Source organism: Biomphalaria glabrata, chromosome 1 (assembly GCF_947242115.1).
Source record: "Biomphalaria glabrata chromosome 1, xgBioGlab47.1, whole genome shotgun sequence".
NCBI classification, from domain to species: Eukaryota; Metazoa; Mollusca; class Gastropoda; family Planorbidae; genus Biomphalaria; species Biomphalaria glabrata.
Window position 1 is genome coordinate 43,616,481 of NC_074711.1, and position 19,978 is coordinate 43,636,458.

The window sequence follows — 19,978 nt, forward strand, 5'->3', positions numbered from 1 at the left end:
CAACTTTGTAATTCAACAAGGTAAGAATATTTTTTGATTTAAACGATTACACAGAGTGCAACAAGAGAAATGTAAATATAAACGCTTAAAAAAAAAAAAAAGCTTATAGACATAAAGTGGGACTATTTTTTTAAAGACAACATTAATTTACTAATCCTATAAAAAATTTTCTTTGTAATAGATTAAATATACATACAGACTTGGTATAATTTTTTTCAACATACAGTCTTGGATATAATCTTTACAATAACATTTAATTATTTTATTCTGCTCTAGCTATCTTTCAATTTTTATCATCTACTCCTCTACACAAGATTTATCTCACCTTATCTAAGAAATCTTATTTTGTTCACAAAACTTATCTCCCCTTAGTCAGGTGAGATTTTAAAAATATATTTTAAAACAAAATGATTAATTACAACTAATTGTAAAATAAAAAAAAAAAACAGAAAAAAAAAACAAAAAAACAATGTGTACAAAAATTGTACCAGAGTAAGTTTATATAATCTTTGTAAAAATGATTATGCCTTATGCCTATAATATGACACAGAATAGGTTAATATTTGTATTCTATTGGCAACATCAATTAGAAGATTTCTTGAGCATAGGTGTTCTCAAACTAGGCAGCCACCTAGGGCCTCCAATTGATGGGGGCCATGCAGAGGACTCATAACAATTTTGGTATAGAATAAATATTGAAAATTGTCCTTAATGTTATTGTTGGAGCACATTAAGTTTTTAATAAATTGCATAATTTTAGTTTTTATTTCTCTGCTTTTTAAAAAGAAATTTTCAATTTCATTCAGGGTCACCAAATTTAATTCCCCTAGGGCATCCAATTGTCTAAAGACGGCCCTCCCAGCATGTTGGAAAAGAAGACACTGGATAAGTTCGTGGATAAAATAAATGATAACTTGAACTAAACACAATGTGTAATAATAACAGGAATAGTAGTTTTTCATTTGATTCAATATAATATATTAAAAATATATATATACCCCAGAACCACAATTGATTGACTAATTATTCTATTCCCTTTTATAAATTGAGAACCTTGGTGGTTCCGAAAGTTACCAAAATAATTGTGTATTGTCTCAACTGTTTTTTATTTGTCTATATTCTTGTCTTCCATTCATTGTATCGAAATGTCCACTTGTCTAACATGAGATGTCTATAATAAATGCATTACTTATGTATTGATTAACAGCAATTTATAAACAAATAAATAAAATGCATCATATATTGCTTCCTTATCTGGTAATGTTATATGATGTATCTAATTGAAATATACAATACAAACTGCACCAACTGCAACAGTTAGCAGGTTGTACACTTGATGAATAAGAAACACATCGAAGTAGCCTTTGCCAAATAAAACATGTGGAGCCTCCAATAGTGTTGTCAAGCAACTCAAGCCAACCCCAAATTTTACACCATCTATTAATGAGCTTGACTTGAAAAAATCTCTACAAATAGAAAATATTTTAAAAAAAAAAAGCATTTCATAAAAATGTATGTGAAATACAAGTAAGTGAAATTGATAAATTCTAAAATGAAAACAATTCATAAAAATACATATTATAATGTAAGTTTTCTTTGAGACTTTCTTGTCAACAGAGTAGACAAAGTTCCTTTGAAATCCATACGTCCATATAGGCCTATAGAGCAGGTAAAGTTTACTCTAAGACATAGCAGTCTACACTGCGAATAATTCCTTTGAGATCCAGTTGTCTATATGACAGGTTAAATTTCCATTAATACTTAGTTGTCAACAGAGCAGGTAAAAATAAAAATCTAACTCTAGCAAATGATTAATGAGGCATAACTTTTCCCATCAAAAGTAAAAAAACAAAAGCTAGGTGGACTCTAAGAGTACATTTTTTTTTATTAAAACAAATCATGAACCTAAGATAAACAGATTTATTATTTAGGCCTATAAAAAGTGAAAAAAATAAATCTGATAAATATCTAACTAGAACGTTGAAAACTTTTTTTTTTCTTACATGAGAATGAATCTCAAAAGTAAACTCAGTATTATACTAGCAATGATGCTAAATGCCATTGCAAAACCACTTTCTTTGGAAATATCACTTTCAGATTTGCCAGGGTATACTCGTCTCATCCATAGTCTTCCTGTGGGAACTTTACCACTATACCAGACAGCTCCAAGTATGCAGTTGAACACAACAGACAGAGCACATCCCAACATTTTGATAGATTACCAATTTATCTTTTATAAATTTATACTAGAGTCTAATTTATAGAAATCTAGACCTAGATATTATTTAATTTTAATTAACAAAAAAAAAAAGTTCAGATAGATCTGTCAGTTGATAAAGATGTTCAATATAGTATATAGATAGATCTATCATTAATCTAGTCTATAAATCTAGGCCTAGTCGTAATATAATGTTACGATGATATAGATTAGATCAATAATGTCTATATAGATCTATCTAAGGTCTATGTAGATTTTAAATTCGCACTAAAAGAAATAAAATTTAAGGCGTACTATTTTTTGAAAAAAACTAATATACCAGTTAGGCCACAATTTATATATCAATATTCTGAAAACAAAAGCAGCTTTAATGCCAACATTAATTTTAATTATAATTCAAGATTGTATAGTTAATATTTGAAATTCTTTTTTTGATGTTTACAATAAAATAAAGCACGGAAAACAATTTTTTACATCAGATAAATTGAAATAATAGATATAGATATAGATCTAGATTCTAATTATTTTAGTCAAAAATATTATTTTTGATCTGTTATAATAGCGCACAAGCACAAACTAATCTCTCTAATAGAAGAGTTATTGCTGTCCTCGATATGGTAAACAATGATTTGAATGATGTTAAAATTAAAATACATATCTTTTTTATTTTTCTTTGTTTGATTGCTGTTTATGCAATATCAATATGAGTTTACATATTAATATTTCTAAATGTAGATCTAGATCAATAGAATAATTGAAATACTGCTACTTCTACAATATGAATATCTAGCAAGATATAGAATATAGATCTAGAATAGATCTAGAGACTCTATATTTAATATTTAATATATTTTAAAGAAAGTTAATAAAAATAAAATAATAATATTATTTATTAAATTATATTATTATTATATTATTATAATTATTATTTAGATATCTATATTATATTATTCTATATAAATATATTATTAGTAATATTAGTCTAATGAAGTCTAATGTATTACATTTTATGTCATTTATGTATGTATCATCATTGACATCAATTTCACTCCGATTATTGATCATCAATATCATCATAGACATGACTCAGGATTATATTATTTATATAATTATAATAATTATATCTATGAATTCTATGTCAAGTTTCAAGTCTATGTGACTATGTCCAGAATGGAAATCTAAACCAATCTTGATAAAACTTGTTTTAGATCTAATCATCTATATAATTAATAATAAGTAAAATAGTAAATAGTTAGATTTTTAGATAGATCTAGTATTCAAATTCTAGTATCTAGTATATATAAATTATAAATTCTAATCCTAGAATGGCTAGATCATTACTAGAGCTATTTATGGAATGAGATCTTGGACTTGATCTATGCCTAGACCTCTATATACTATATATATGATCTAGGCCAATCTAGAGCATATCTACTGACAGTCATGTGTGAGTCTAGTCTGAATTGAATAGATCTAGTCTAGAAGAGTCTAGAATATCATTCTGTCTTTCTAATCTAGATCTAGAATAGCTCTAACTCTAGACTCTTGAGTAGATAGATCATATAATGTCATAGGCCATAGGGATGATATTGATCTATTCTGTAGTATTCTAGAAATAGTAGGGCCTATTAGACATTATTAGTACTTAAATGTGCTATATTCTATTCTATATAATATAGATTCTAGAATCTAGCCCTAGATTGACTAGATCTAGCAGATCTAGATTGTCTAGATTAGATATATTAAAAGAATTCACTATATGATAGATGATAATAATTTGATTAATTAAGATAGTAAAACTTGAGACAATGAATTTTATCTTATATTTAATAATAGAGACGTTACTTCAAAAAAAGAAGATGATTACGTCCTACGCGTCATGCATATTAACCAATGACTTAAATTCTGCCAAGTCACTGGTTTTCCTGGCTAGCTCAGGCAACCCATTCCATGCTCTAATTAGTCTAATAGCACTAGGGAAGAAGGAGTATTTGTACAAATTTGTCCTAGCATATGGGACAAGGAATGTGCCTTTATCTTTGTGTCTTTCAGAGTATTTTATTAAATTTTGTTTTTGTATATGAAGATTATGGTTCAGTGTTTTATGTATAATTTGCTACTTTACTTTTGAGTCTTCTGTCCTGAAGGCTTTCTAAATTTAGTGATTTTACTAAAGGTGTTACTCTAGTCAAATGTGAATGTTCGTTTGTTATGAATCTCATTGCTCTATTTTGTGTCTGTTCCAGTTTCTTAATGTTTTCTTCAGTTGAGGGGTCCCAAACAGAGGATGCATATTCTATAATTGGCCTAACCAAGGTTAAATAACATTTTAGTTTTATGTTCTTATTTGATTTATTGAAATTTCTTTTAATAAATCCTAATGCTTTGTTTGATTTTTTTATAGTTTCATCAATATGTGGATTCCATGACAGTTTTTCATTTATTATAACACCTAGGTATTTTGCGTTTTTAGTCTGTGTTACTGGTTTGCCATGAATAAGATAAGGGGAATTAATTTGTTTTAGTTTTTTTGTTACTCTTAACAATTGACATTTTTCTGGGTGGAAAGACATGCTTCAATTTGATTCCCATTTCTCTAATTCTCTTTGTAAAATATCTGTGTCTTGTGTTGTTTTTATTGTTCTATATATTATGCAATCGTCTGCAAATAATCTGACTTTTGTTCCTGAAGTAATGCAATTTGGTAAATCATTTATGTAAATTAAAAATAGTAGTGGACCCAAAACTGTTCCTTGAGGTACACCCGAGTTTACTGTTATCTGTGTTGATTTAGAGCCATTTATTCTTACAGTTTGTTCTCTCCCTATAAGAAAATCTTTAATCCACTGATGCAGTGGACCATGAATGCCGAAATATTTTAATTTTTTAAGCAAACTATGGTCTATGTTTTATCAATATAGTACATATTATTGACTAGATCTATAATCTAGATCTATTCTAAATGATCATGAATTCATGAGGTATAAATAAGGAATAAATATATAGAATGACACTGAAAAGTATCACCTAGATTAATATTTATTGCTAAGTTTTAATGGATTTTAGGCTTCATATTCAAGAAGAGAGCGCAATTCCAGGACTAGAAGAAGCAGCAGAAGCAGAGTCCATGATACACATTCAGTTCATAATGTGGATGAAGATCCGCTAGAAAGTAAGAATGAAAATATTATTTTTTAACATTTGTAGACTATTTTAATCTATTGTTTCTTAAAAGAGGAAGGTTCTACTGACTCATAGTACAGCAGGATATGGGATTGTTTATTTTGATGCAAGTGGGGGTGGGGGAGAGAATTATATTAAATTTAATCAGCTTATATAAATCTGCTTTGAATACATTAGGAAATAAAACAACTCAAGTTATGAATTAATTTTTTTGCTTTAAAATAAAACTATAACATTTGTCTAGAATATTTTTCATATGTCTAGAATTTTCTAACTGGGGTGTGTGTGTGGCTGAGTGGTTAAGTGTTTGGGTTATCTTCTTATCTTATACAATACAGACGTTACTTCAAAAAAGAAGATGATTACGTCCTACGCGTCATGCATTTAGTCATGCATATTAACCAATGGCTTAAATTCTGCCAAGTCACTGGTTTTCCTGGCTAGCTCAGGCAACCCATTCCATGCTCTAATTAGTCTAATAGCACTAGGGAAGAAGGAGTATTTGTACAAATTTATCCTAGCATATGGGACGAGGAATGTGCCTTTATCTTTGTGTCTTTCAGAGTATTTTATTAAATTTTTGTATTTGAAGATTATGGTTCAGTGTTTTATGTATAATTGCTACTTTACTTTTGAGTCTTCTGTCCTGAAGGCTTTCTAAATTTAGTGATTTTACTAAAGGTGTTACTCTAGTCAAATGTGAATATTCGTTTGTTATGAATCTCACTGCTCTATTTTGTGTCTGTTCCAGTTTCTTAATGTTTTCTTGAGTTGAGGGGTCCCAAACGGAGGATGCATATTCTATTATTGGCCTAACCAAGGTTAAATAACATTTTAGTTTTATGTTCTTATTTAATTTATAGAAATTTCTTTTAATAAACCTTAATGCTTTGTTTCATTTTTTTTATAGTTTCATCAATATGTGGATTCCATGACAGTTTTTCATTTATTATAACACCTAGGTATTTTGCGTTTTTAGTCTGTGTTACTGGTTTACCATGAATTAATGAACCTAGGGACCTGGGTTTTAAATCTCTGTGATGACTGGGATTTTGAACATCAGAATTTTTTTTAGGGTGCCCCTGAGTCCACCCAACTCTAACGGGTACCTAACTTTAGTTATGGAGAGTATATGGGGTTGGTTGTTGCACTGGCCACCTGAAACCCTGCTCGTTAACCATTGGCCAAAGACACAGATGACCTTACCATTATCTGCATGGTCTGAAAGGGGTACTTTCTAACTAGCTTCTTTTGGAAAAATATTATAGGTTGTAAAAATTAATGAACTGCTCTTTTTTCTCTATCAAATAATGGATTGGCTAAGGTTATCAAATTTCCTTGGAACTTTTCTATTAAAAATTAGAATTAAAAAAAATAAAAAAATGGTTGCATGTCTAAAAGGCAGAAAAAAATGTAATAAATTTCAGACAATTGATTGATGGATAGTTGTTGCTAATACCATTAACATCTTTATACATTGATTCAATGCAGACACTTGTATAGACCTGACTGTAGATGCACCCAATGAAGATGTGATAGATCTCACCAGAAGTTTTTCTGTGATAGATTCATCGGTTGTGGTAAGATAACATCTCTTTTGATATCTTATTTTAAAAATTCATCTGCACAGACTAGAGTATAGTTTGAGTATTAGGTTGCTTTCTGTTTTCAGTAAAAAAAAAATACTTGTGCTTAAAATTGAGACTTTGTGTTTCTATAAACATTCTTTATTTATTTTCAGGTGTTACCTTTAGCAGATGATATAGGTAATGTGATTTGTTATGATTTAGTATCAGTTGCACTTTTAAACAAATATAAAATACTTATTTTTAGTTTTTTTTTAAATATCTAACTTCAATAAATAAATACTTGTAAAATATATGTCAAAGATTTTAAGGCTACACTCTAAGTCACTATAACTTATGTAAAGAGAAATTATTTAGTAATATGAAAAAAAACAACAACTAATAGTGAAAAATGTTTTAACTTAGAGAAACATCCTATTGTAGGTCTTGAGAGAAGAAGAGGAAGTGGAAGGCGTGGAAGGAGACGAAGTCGCACACCACGGTCTCGTAGGCCAGAAGTTCCTCCTTTAGAAGTACATGTTCTTCATTCTGATGATAGCAGTGATGAACTCCCAGACATCCCCTTTGAGGTGCCTCAAGAAGTGTGAGTTTAAAGATAAACTATTATTTTGTCATATTATTTCTTTAAGTTCCATCAAATTCCTAACTAATCTCTCACTCTCTATGTTTGGTATCATATCTAATGCTCAAATATGAGGTTTTGTAGGATGTAAGCATCTGCTTTTTTGAAGTAACGTCTGTATTATATAAGTATGCATATTTTAAACATGAGAAGAATGAGATATGGTTGTTCTTCTTTTAGATTGTTCTGTTCAACAAAATAATAATCTTTAGGCCTAGAGCTTATACCCTTATTTGATATCATTACATCTTAGTGTGTCTGCCAATGCAAGCCTTTTAAAGTCACCAGAAGGTGTTAAAATTTCATGTCCTATTTGTTTGGATGACATTAAGCAGGTAATTACTCAAGATTTAAATGACTATATTTAGTTGAATTTTTTTACAACCCAAGCAATTTTACAGAGTGGTTGCTCTTGTTGTTTTAATATCTTAACCCATTGGACATAATTCAATTGGAACTACATCTACAAGTCTTACGAAAAGTTAACCTTAGCAATCATTAGCTGTACATTAAAACTTAGAACTGTAGGTTTTGAAGCAATCATTAGCTGTACATTAAAACTTAGAACTGTAGGTTTTGAAAACATCTTACATATTACATAATGTACTCCTTAGATTTGATGATGGAACACACACAGTGTTCCAATTCAAGGTTTAAAGAACCTTCATCTTAAATGAAACATTATTACTTTACCATAATAGCCTACTAAGAAATACTGAATTATTTGTTGACTATTGTAATAACTTATCAGAAGCAAAGAATTTCTGTAGTTTAATTGACGTGGATGATTTTTTATTTTACAGATCCAACGTAGCAATCGGCAAGTGATGTCTACAATTTGTGGACATATTTTCTGTGATGTATGCATCAAAGCTGCTATTGCCTCTCAAAATGTTTGTCCTTCATGCAGAAAAAGATTAACAGTACGAAACATTCATCCTTTGTTTTTATAGCAAAAGACTGTTAGCACACCTCATTTTAAGATAGCTTACTAACTGAATGACTGAAAAATTTCTAAACATATTTTTTTTTAACTTGGTCAAACTTTTAAAAGATCTATTGTAACTACAATCATAAGTACAATATTGATAAAACAGTACATTTTAATTTTATTTTTGCTTTGATATTTGTAAAATGAAATAGTGCGATTACATTTTTTAAAACATGTCTTCTTTTTGTAAAATTAACTTATGATAATTTTATTATTATCTATTAACTGTCGAGCTTGCCTGCTCTGTCTGAATGTGCTATTCTCTTTGATTGGAATCTTATAAACTAAGTTTATTGTGGATGATGTGTCATGAACTCTGATGAAGCTTGTGAGATCATACTTTGGATACTAATTATATATATATGTTCATTTCAAGTGTTAAGATTTATTTACACAGAATGAAACCCAAAACTGAATTTCTTTTGGTCTCCCTTGCATAGCAATGTCAACATGCAAGTGTGAAGCTTTTTTGATCATTAAAGAGCACTTGACATCAGTGTCAATTAGAAAGTTTTGGAACCTCTTTTGCTTCAAAACATTGTGTCCACTACCTAGCCATCCTTGGATCTGGGTATTAATTATGTATATTTCCTTATTAAATTATTATTTTTGTTTCTGGATACTTGTTAGGCTGCTTTTTTCCCCTTCATTTGTGGAGACATTTTTTTTAATTTAAAAAAAAAATGCTTAAATGTAACCTAATTAATTTTTTTTTCTGTGCATTATTATTATACATTTTTAAATCACTTCCTAAAACAATATCATGCTAAAAAGTTATTTATGCTGAAAAATGTTTTTAACCAAGTTATCATTGTGAAATATTTGTTATTTAAATCTTCATAAAATTATACTCAATGTGTTCAATTTATCATAAGTTAGACGCAACTGCATTTAGGTCAAACACTGGACCTCAATTTTGAGGAAAAAATGTGTAAATATTGAGCTTTGTCTTCTTAAAAGTTTCAATTTTAGCTCCAACTGTAACAAAATCATTCTAGCCTCATACACTCCACAAGTAGGATTCATTACCGGTACCTTTTAAAGGAATAATGACTCCATCTAATTTAAAATGTTACTGAATATATATATTTTTTTTTGGTCACAGCTAATTTCTATTTTTCTTTGGTTCTCAAATTCAATATTTCACAATGTGCACCTCCCATTATTTATTCTCACAATTTACTTTCCAACCATTGTGTACAGTCATGTAATAACGTGCCATTATTCACTGGCTAGGTCTGAATTTATATCTGATATCTTACTCAGTGGAAGAATACAAATAGTTATTTAAAAAAATCTTTTGAGGTTGTCATGATGGATAAACATAAATGGCTCCTTCTGTCTTGGAAGACAATGGATGCGCCTAGATGAGTCACTGGTTTTGGTTTCCCCTTGAGACAGGGTAGAATCTGGTGTGACTGATGAAGCCAATTCTGGAGAGGCAGAGTTTGCCACAGTTCATGCATGTGTATGAATTGTTTTAGGTCTAACTGTTAGGGTAGGTTTCTTTTTTAATCACTTGACTAAAGTCGCTTTGTTTCTTTTGCTTTTGGCAAAGGTCGTGCCAGCACACATAGTCTGTCTCCATGCTTTCCGATCTTGGGCTATTTCCTCCCACATACTTTCAATGATGGTTCTCTTGTCTTGCAGATGTCTCTATAAGTTAGTCTTGAGCAGCCCTTGGGTCTGACTTCCTTCGCAAGTTCAGCATATAGGATATCTTTAGGGATGCTTCCATCTGGCATGCGTGTGACTGTCCGAGCCAGCTAAATCTTCTCTGTGTCAGAAGAGCATAGATAACTATGACATGAAATATATTTTGTGTTGTTCTACCTTTCTTTTATAAAATAGAATTGCTCCAAGATTTTGAGACTTATAGATAGTTTGTACATTAAGAAAATCTCTTATAAAAGGTTTAATAGAATACACCAAGAAATCAAATTCATCAATGCTCTTTCCTTGATATACATGTTGTTTTTTTATGTACATTTTTAAAAACAAAATACTATCAAAACTAGCTTTGACATCTTTTACTAGCTTTTTTTTTAGTATCAGTTAATGTTAATTATAATGGTACTAAATTTACACCATAATTATGTCCAGATGGAAAAAAACAACAACAAATTTTATAACTTTTTAGGTGGCAAATATTTATAGTTGTAGTCATTTTATCAATTTATTAAACATTAATTTGTTATTCATCAGAAGTAAATTACAATATGTACGGTAACCCTGTTATTAAGTTGTTACACTTCATTGATTCTGTATGTACATGTGTACTCATGTCGAACATAAATTTATACTTCTGTCCCCTGCACATGGTTAGATTTAGTTGTGTATACATGTTTTTCCTAGTAAATAAAAAATTGCTACAAATTCTATAATTCTACTGATTGACATATTCAACATTGGTCTGTAACTTAGGTCAGAATGACACTAATGTAAGGATCAGATGTGAAACCAACATGAAACAAACTTATGGTAATGTCTGTAGAAACACATGCTGAAATGTTTCTAATTAGGAAACAAAAAAAATGTACTCAAGAAAGTACCCATGTTATTATTAGTAATGGCTGAAACAGAAAGCAAATGTTTAATATCTAGAACCAAGTGAGTATGTATAGATCATGTTTTGTACAAGTATCTTTATGAGATACACAGACGTAACAAGAAAATAAAATGTTTTTGATCTATTCTATTGTATAGTCTGTCTTTTTTTTTTTTTTTAAGCAGCACCTGTATGGTATTAAACCGTTAATAGTTTTGTGTAGTCTGTCTGTTCGTTTGTCACATTTAGATCTTAAAAACTAGAAGAGCTATGAAACATCCAATTTCACCATAGATCTATTTTTGTGGCTCGCAAAGTTTTGTTGCGACAGCTATTTTATGTTTTCTGAAAGCGAACTATTTTTTATTTAAAATTAATTATGCAAGCCATTTTTTTTTCATGTAAGTACACCTCTTTTTAAAACCATATACTTAAATGTAAGGTGAATTATAAAGGGAAATATAGCCATATATTAATCCGCGAGTCTTGATTTGCGTATCACGAATATAGTCAATGGGTGTAGTATATTAGAAACATAGACATATATATATTGTTACGACTTTGGAGTAGACTAAAGAAAGTTAACTCACCGATTGTCAGGTCGCCGATATCGTTCTGGTTGCAGAAGCACAATCCACTACGAACAGTCAATAATCCAAGTAATCGAAATAATTTCACAGTCCTCCTAATCAAATGTACATACATCTATCCACAAAAACCGATTTAAGAAAAACAATCCTCCATTCAAAAATCCGCGATCATAACTAAAATCTCTTTTAACACATTTTACCTTAGTCAAGGTCATTTACGCCCAACAGCATAAACAAAAATCACCCTACTTTGCACGTGGAAACAAAAAATGGTTAGTCAGGATTACGTCACTGCCCCCTCCATATTTCTGTTCGTCCCGAACAGACCCTGGTCTCCTCACAATACCGGTGCAACCGATGCAGGTGCACAACCTCGTCCTGGAACACCAAATCAGTCTGGCCGAGCCCATTTTCACTGTCTGGCGCGACGTCCGCAAACTCCAGCTACATTTGCCCAACCCCACCGCATTCTTCCTCCGATAGATCCTCACCCTCATCTCCAAGTATCCGATCAACTCGAGAATCACATGACGAGGCACTAGCTACATGGACCACCGCATCACACGATGCAATAAGTTCCATTGGACAACAAGTGGCGATAACATTCTTCTTTTGAAGGTTGTAAGCTTGAGTGTCAAACTTCATAACCCGACCAGGTACCCTTCGGTCGTTTCTATTAACAGCCAGTATTCTCCCCACAGGCAGTCTGCTGCGTGCTTCCTTTGACTGCTCTATAAGGCTTGCGACAGACACAGGACCATTACCGTCCAAATAACTGCATGAAGTCTAGTCCCAGAATACACTCATCCATGATATTGGCGACCAAGAATTCATGACTAAAATGTTGATTTGCTATCTCAATGTTTACAGTGATCTGTCCTAAAACTGGCAAAAGTTCTCCACTAGCTGTTTTTATAGAATAGCCACCTATTTCATGTATTACGTTATTCTCAATAAGACTAGGATGAATTATCGATCTCGATGCGCCCGTACCTAATAGAAATCTGCAAAAACGAACTCCTATTTTCCCTTGCACTCTCAGACTTCTATTTTTTCCTAGCACAGCTACTGGGATGATAAGCCTAGGGCTTCCTGTGAATCTCGCTGCCTGTCTCCGCCCCACGAGACCGACAGAATCTAGTTTTCCTGTTTCTGAGATTGGATACTGGCCTGGTGACTACCCAATCCCTGTCTCTCTCTTGGTGGGCCTGCATATCCTCGAGTACAATTTCTCTGAATGTGGCCAGGAGCATTGCAATTCCAACAGTAAACGACCGGTCTATTTGGTCTGGGCATTTGCTGAGACCGTCGGTCATCTATAGTTTCCACTACTTGTCTGATGATATCCGTGAGGTCCTCCTCCTGAACATGAAGCCCCCGACTGCAATGGGTCGTTTTTGATGCGTCTTTAGCTACCTCAAAAGATAAGGCGTAGACCAAAGCATCGCTTGCCTCTCTTTTTCCACTTAATCTGTTAGCCTTCTTCAATTCGGGGTCACGAACACCATCAATAAACGCGTCTGTTATGAGAACTTCTAAGATCTCCTGGGTCAAGGTTGGATAAGCCAGGCGTGCCAGTCGTTCGATATCAGCCATCAACTCCTGTAGTGTCTCTCCTGGTTTTTGCTGCCGAGTCTTCAATTGCACTCTATAAACCTCCTTCATGTGTTCGTCCCCAAATCGCAATTCCTTTGTTCTAACAATGGCCTCGTAATCTCGCTGATCGTTAACTATCTTTAGCAATTCAGAGACTTTCTTCGTAATGCTAACATTAATCCAGTTGCTTTTTCCTCGTTCGTACTCCAGTTGTTCACTTTAGCAGCCGCCTCAAATTGTCTTTTATAGACTGTCCACGAGACTGTACCGTCAAAAATAGGTGGCTTGACTTTCCAAGTTGCTTCGCTCGATCCTGAATTTGTTTTTATGCGTTGAACCTTGCCCAGCTCGACCTTGACTGCCTGGACCTCGTCGTTAAGGGCTTTAATCTTTTGCTCCATCTCTGCTGTAAGCTGTGACTTCACAGCGGCGATTTCCTCCCTTAACTTACTTCTGAATTACTCCAGATTTGTTTTCAGACCAGTCGCCATTGCTCGCATTGACCCTAGAAGTTCCTCTTTTATTTCACTCAACATTCTGCCGAGATCAGCCTTCATTTCAAACTCGTAAGTGTCCGGGTCAAACCCGTCTTCTTTCAAAGCATCTCTCAGACGGCGGTACGTGACGTTTTGGCGCCGCCGTTTTGGCGACGGGACGTTTTGGCGCCAGCCGTTTTGGCGACGGGACGTTTTGGCGCGAGATATCATTTGACGATAATTTAATAAGCACGTAGCTTTTATAACAATGTTTATTTCACTCTACCATAATATTGTATGTATAGTATGAATTCTAACACCGTTCAGTGAATTGTTGTTGTTTTTTAATTATAAAGGTTTTGCTTATTTCATGAATATAGGTCTATAATAAGTCAGATTCCTGAATGGTAATGACATGCTATATGTGAGTTCTGCTAATCGCACTGGATGACATTTTTGGATTTCTTTCCAAAAGATTTTTTTTTATTTGACATTAGTGTAATATACGAACAAGCTAAGTGTCACACTTTAATATAACAAAAACCATGTTAACATCTAAAGCTCTAGTACGCTGAATGACGACAACAACTCCACACATAGTAAAGATCAAGACACGGAATGTGGTCAGTACAAACTCTAACGTGAAAAGATATATTTTGAGAAATTGGTAGGGGTGATTTGGGTGACACATCTCACATTGACGCAGGTAGAGTTAAACAAATGAAGACAAGACCAGCACCGAGCACTGGTCGTTGGCGTCATGCGTCTGGCGATCATCTCCTTGGGAATGGTCATTACATGTGACACCTATCCCGCCCCCTCTCTTCTGCTCACATTTCACTCCTTGTATATACTCTTTCCTCCACCCCTCCCCTCTCTCACGCGATTTTTGTTTTTAATTTTAAAGTAATTTCTGAAAAAACTTTTTTGAAAATAAAAGTGTGCCTCTTAATAAACACACATACACAAGCCAAAATGTTTATTAAAGAAAATGATGTGAAAAACAAACACACATTTACATTTAGTACGTGAAAAATATGTGTTAACACAAATACTCATGCAAAACATAGATATGAATAATTCTTTTAAAAGAAATAATACAATAAACGTACATAATGTATTTCGCGCCAAAACGTCCCGTCGCCAAAACGGCTCGCGCCAAAACGACCTTCGCGCCAAAACGGCGGGGCCAAAACGGCGTCGCCAAAACGGCAGCGCCAAAACGTCCTGCTTCGCTCAGACGGCTAACGAGGGCTTCTTTGTTTCCTGACGCTGGGATGTCCCGCCTCTTTAACTCCTTACGGATTTCGTTAATCTGGAGCTCATGTTGGCGTTTAGAAGTAGACATGTTGGTAAGTAGAGTAGGCGCTATCCCGCTTCGACACCAGTTGTTACGACTTTGGAGTAGACTAAAGAAAGTTAACTCACCTATTGTCAGGTCGCCGATATCCTTCTGTTGCAGAAGCACAATCCACTACGAACAGTCAATAATCCAAGTAATCGAAATAATTTCACAGTTCACCTAATCAAATGTACATACATCTATCCACAAAAACCGATTTAAGAAAAACAATCCTCCATTCAAAAATCCGCGATCATAACTAAAATCTCTTAACACAGCATAAACAAAAATCACCCTACTTTGCACGTGGAAACAAAAAATGGTTAGTCAGGGAGGAACAGGGTTACAACAATATATATTGTATCTAGGCTGGACATGGAGATCTTTTAAAACTATAAAAAATGTGAAAATTAAATTAAAAAGTTGAAACAAAGCGTTATTTTGTAAAGCAGCTATAAGAAGTTGAACTTTTTTTTTCAACCCTAACCTATGTAACATAATTTAATTTTTAGATCTAGATCTAGTAACTGAACGTAAAAAATAAAAGTACTCACGTCTCATAATTATTATTTTGCAATTTTTACATACATAATCTAGAAAGATCTAGGTAATCAATCTATTTAAATGTACATAAGATGATTAAAATCAATAGACATGAATTATTTCGATCTAGGATTTTTGAATCATTGTCTCAATCATGAGCTTAGCCGCGGGGGGTGGTGGTGGTGGTGGTTCCCCCCCCCCCAATTAAATCCCCTCCCCTCCGCATTGGGGGGGGGGGGGGAGGCTGGTCTGAATTTAGTGACTGATTTTTAGCGGCCCCCGAAAGGGGAAAAGACGCTATTAGTTTTGTGTGAAATGTCTGTCCGTCCGTCCCGTTTAGATCTCGTAAACTAGAAAAGATAGTGAAAATCCGACATCACAATATTTTAGAGTTTAGACCATTCAAAGTTCTGATGCAACGGCTACTTTTATCTTTTCTGAATGCGAAAAATCTCATTTTTAAAATCACTTATGCAAGCAGTTTTTTTTAAAATAAAAATACACCACTTTTACAACTAGGGAAAAAAAAACATGAACGCCAAACGATTGTTTCAAATACTTTTTCCAGACTTGTAATGCGTTTAAATTTCTTGCAGAAACAGCTAGAAATCTCAATATCGATAATAGGTTGTTCCTGATATTTAATGAAAAAGCAAATAAATCGCTCATATATTAGCCTACATTTAATTTTCTTACCAAAATGTTAAGAAATCTCGTTCTCGATAATAGGTTGTTCCGGATTTTTATGAAAAAGAAAAATTAACGCTAAATGATTGTTTAAAATCTTTCTTCTGACTTGTATTACATTTAATGTTCTTCCCAAAACGTGGGAAAATCCCTGTTGGAAACTCTGGTGCAAATACTATAAGACGTCATATGTTTATTAGAACATGTTTATGAAGAAAGATTTCAGTGTAACTAAGACGTGGGATGTAAGCGGAAAGATAAGGAACAGATTCCATTCCTAAAAAATGCATTATGGCCTATAAGAAATTTAAAGCCAAAACAAATTTTACAATAATGAAACATTTTAAAACCAATATAACGGTTGACCTTGAGTTGTCCCGGTGTGACCAATAAGGTAAGATTTTTTTTTGTCCTTAAAATATATAGACATTGACGTTGTAAAGAAAATCGTAAGAATAGTTTTCTAAATAAAATGTACCTGACGACAGAGCCACGCCAGGTGAAATGATTGGATAAAGAAGCATGAGCGATGATATTTTCACATGAACTCTTTTGGAAACTTTTGTAATGACGAAAAAAAAAAAAAAAAAAAAAAAAAAAATGTGTTCTGAAGAATTGCTTTTATGTTCTACTAGCACTACACACCGGCTACGCCCGTATTATTCATTGGAGGCCCTATTTAGACGAAATTTAGTTGGTGGCCCCAAATGAAAATTTAAAATAAATAACAAAAAAAAAAAAAAAAAAAAAATACGCAATTTGTATATATAAATAATATAAAACTATTAAACTTGCTTTCGACAATTTCTGTAATTCTGTAAATCTTAAGGAATAGAGCATAAATTGTCTAGTCCTAAATTTTCCAGTGGCGAGGCTGAGAGAGTTATACAGACAATGAAGAAACTCTGTGTGAGCAGGTCAGGCAGCGCGAGTGTGGTGGCCTATTCTCTTCTGCTGCTCATCATTTATTCATTTATAACAGTAGGCAGGTGGTAGCTCTACTGGGTGGGCCCAATCTGTGCACCTCGGTCTGCGACCAAGGGGCTAGAGTCGCCTAAGCAACCAGACAGCACAATTAAACTAAACTAAACTAATCTAGCTAACTAAAAGAACAAACTAAACTAAATTTATAAAACAGAACTTATATACACTTTATTTACAACAAACTTACAAAGCAATAAAAATATAGATGAATACAAAAAAAAAAAATAAACTTAGAAATAACCAACTAATCCACCTGACTATACCACTACCAACACTAACAAACTAACCAAACCAACTATCTAACCAAATCACTACAATTACTACCCTAGACCTATATCTACACAATTCTACACTAACTGAACACACTACAATAAACTAGTCTACATATAACAAAAAAAGGTACAAGGAGGCGATGGCAGACTAATGGCAGCTATAACTGCGGCAAACAGGCAGTAGACTAACAACAGTTACAGTATATGTAACGACAGCAGGAATTATAGCAGGCGGTCCCAGCTGAATATAAGCACAACAATTAAATACTTATTTCTTCTACATGGTTGCACTGACCAACGGTCAACACCGGAAAAAGAAAGAACTGACCGCACCCGTTCTATTTATAGAGCCAGGTCATGACTCGTACAAACTAACTTCTAAAGTAAAAGAGCTGGCGGGAGACATGCATGCGCTCAGCACTAGCCTAGATAGTTTACAAAACTTAAAATACAGATAAAAATAGATAAAAATTAAATCTAGGATCGCCAGCTCACATTTGGAAGAATAGCGAAGACAAATTTCTTTCGCTATTAGACTACAGAACTACTCCACTGACTAATATTAATTTGTCGCCAGTACGAAGACACATTTCTGTCGCTATCAGACTACAGAACTATTCCACTGACTAATAATCATTTGTCGCCAGCACGAAGACACATTTCCGTCGCTATTAGACTACAGAACTATTCCACTGACTAATATAATTTTGTCGCCAGCAATTACTCATGAGACGCCGACCCAGAAATTTGTTACCTTCGAGCGAGGAAATAGGCTTATTTACATCTAAGACATCTAAAGGTGGTGAAGAAACACTTTGATTCAGAGAAACAGTCTCAGAAAAACTATTAAAGCAAGAGGAAAGGAGTTTAGAGTCATAATCCACTACAGGACGGAACGGCAGTTAGAATGCAACTTAATTCTAAGTGGAAACCAGGAACAGTAGTTTCGAAACATTCTAAGCCACGATCTTATAATATCAAAAGTGGAAATCAGATCTACAGAAGAAACAGAAAGCACTCCAGAAAGTTTTCTGACAAAGCAAATAGTGTGATGTACTTGTTCAGGCTGTCTTGAGGTCAACTATAGATGACTGTAAAATTTCGATCAATTACTCTGCAAGCGTTTGGGTTTTATTGTTCGGGTGTATTCAATGTAGTTGGTCAACAATACAGAATAAACAAGACGATCGATTTAACGAGTAAAGAGATGTGGTCAACACCGATGAACAGTTCATAATATATTTATTCCAATAAAAGGCCACAGTAAAAGTCTCTGTCAAAATAAACACGTCGTTACCCTAGAGGATTCTATCGCTAACTGATTTTTCCAGTCTCTAACACAAAATATCCCAAACGTCACTAGTCCCGTTCAATATACGTCTTCTATGGTGCGTTGCTAAATAATTAATACTATAAACAAGGTGTCTAACAATAGATTAGACAATAATAATGACTTTCCAGGTGACATCTCAGAACAACCAGAACCACTAGATAAAGAGCATTGGTTTTCAACCTTTTTTTTTTTGCCTACCGCCCCCTTTTCGTATTTTTTCCTTTAAAATATCCACCAGCGCCCCCCCCCCCCTTGTAAGAAAAAACTTATAAAGAAGCGTGAGAAGGCAAATTTGAACAAAAATGTCATTTATTTATTAATGTTTATGCTGTCAATAACACTTATCACGCATGGGAGACGACCACATGCCAAAGGCGATCTTCTTTGACGAGCTTAGAGGAGGACGGAGCTACAGAGGTGCCCCCCCCCCTCCGTAAGAGCTATAAAGATAAACTCAGGCGCCATTTCCCCCTCATAGGCATAGAGGAAAGTACCTTGCAGCAGATGGCTTCTGAGAGAGACAGTCGGAGAGCTCTCACAAAAGCTTCGGGACAAACATTTGAGACCCCAAGAAAAGCCAGGCGCCAAAAGACGTAGTTTTGTGAAACACTGTACTCAGCCTAAATCTTCGGAATCAAAGACATTGCCATTATCATTATACAAAAATTATTTCAAATAATTTGCAGTGAATACATACAAAAATTAATCTCACTGTCATTACTTTCTTTCAAATCCTAAGAATAGTTCCTTTTTAAATTACTGTATATTTGGGCCTATTTTTTTTTTTTAGGTCTAATTGTAAATTGAGTTCTCTTTTTAAAATAAACATTATTATTAATCAATTCAGTACAAAATGAAATTAAGCTAATGGGAACCTTGTGTCTCCTGCAGTCTGACAATATTAGAAATTTCAAGCTTTAAATTTAGCCATAGCAAGGCTAAATCTAGGTTAGTCACTTATGTTGATGGAAAAACTAACAAATAATTCCATTTTCGACCACAGTTTT

General features: G+C 33.4%; 1 protein-coding gene across 2 annotated transcripts; it reads left to right on the plus strand.

Annotated features, from left to right (window-relative positions):
• The first annotated feature begins 2,752 nt into the window (after positions 1 to 2,752).
• On the plus strand, positions 2,753 to 11,298 carry LOC106051788 (E3 ubiquitin-protein ligase RNF4-like). Of its 2 annotated transcripts, none has more exons than XM_013206990.2 (7): positions 2,753 to 2,835; positions 5,285 to 5,390; positions 6,893 to 6,981; positions 7,143 to 7,167; positions 7,411 to 7,570; positions 7,863 to 7,944; positions 8,413 to 11,298. In XM_013206990.2, the coding sequence occupies exons 1-7, from the start codon at positions 2,833 to 2,835 to the stop codon at positions 8,560 to 8,562; spliced, it is 615 nt and encodes a 204-aa protein (XP_013062444.2). In that variant the 5' UTR covers positions 2,753 to 2,832; the 3' UTR covers positions 8,563 to 11,298. The 2 variants fall into 2 exon arrangements, with proteins under 2 accessions (XP_013062444.2, XP_055894012.1); XM_056038037.1 differs by lacking the exon at positions 2,753 to 2,835 and adding an exon at positions 4,457 to 4,534.
• Positions 11,299 to 19,978: the final 8,680 nt, after the last annotated feature.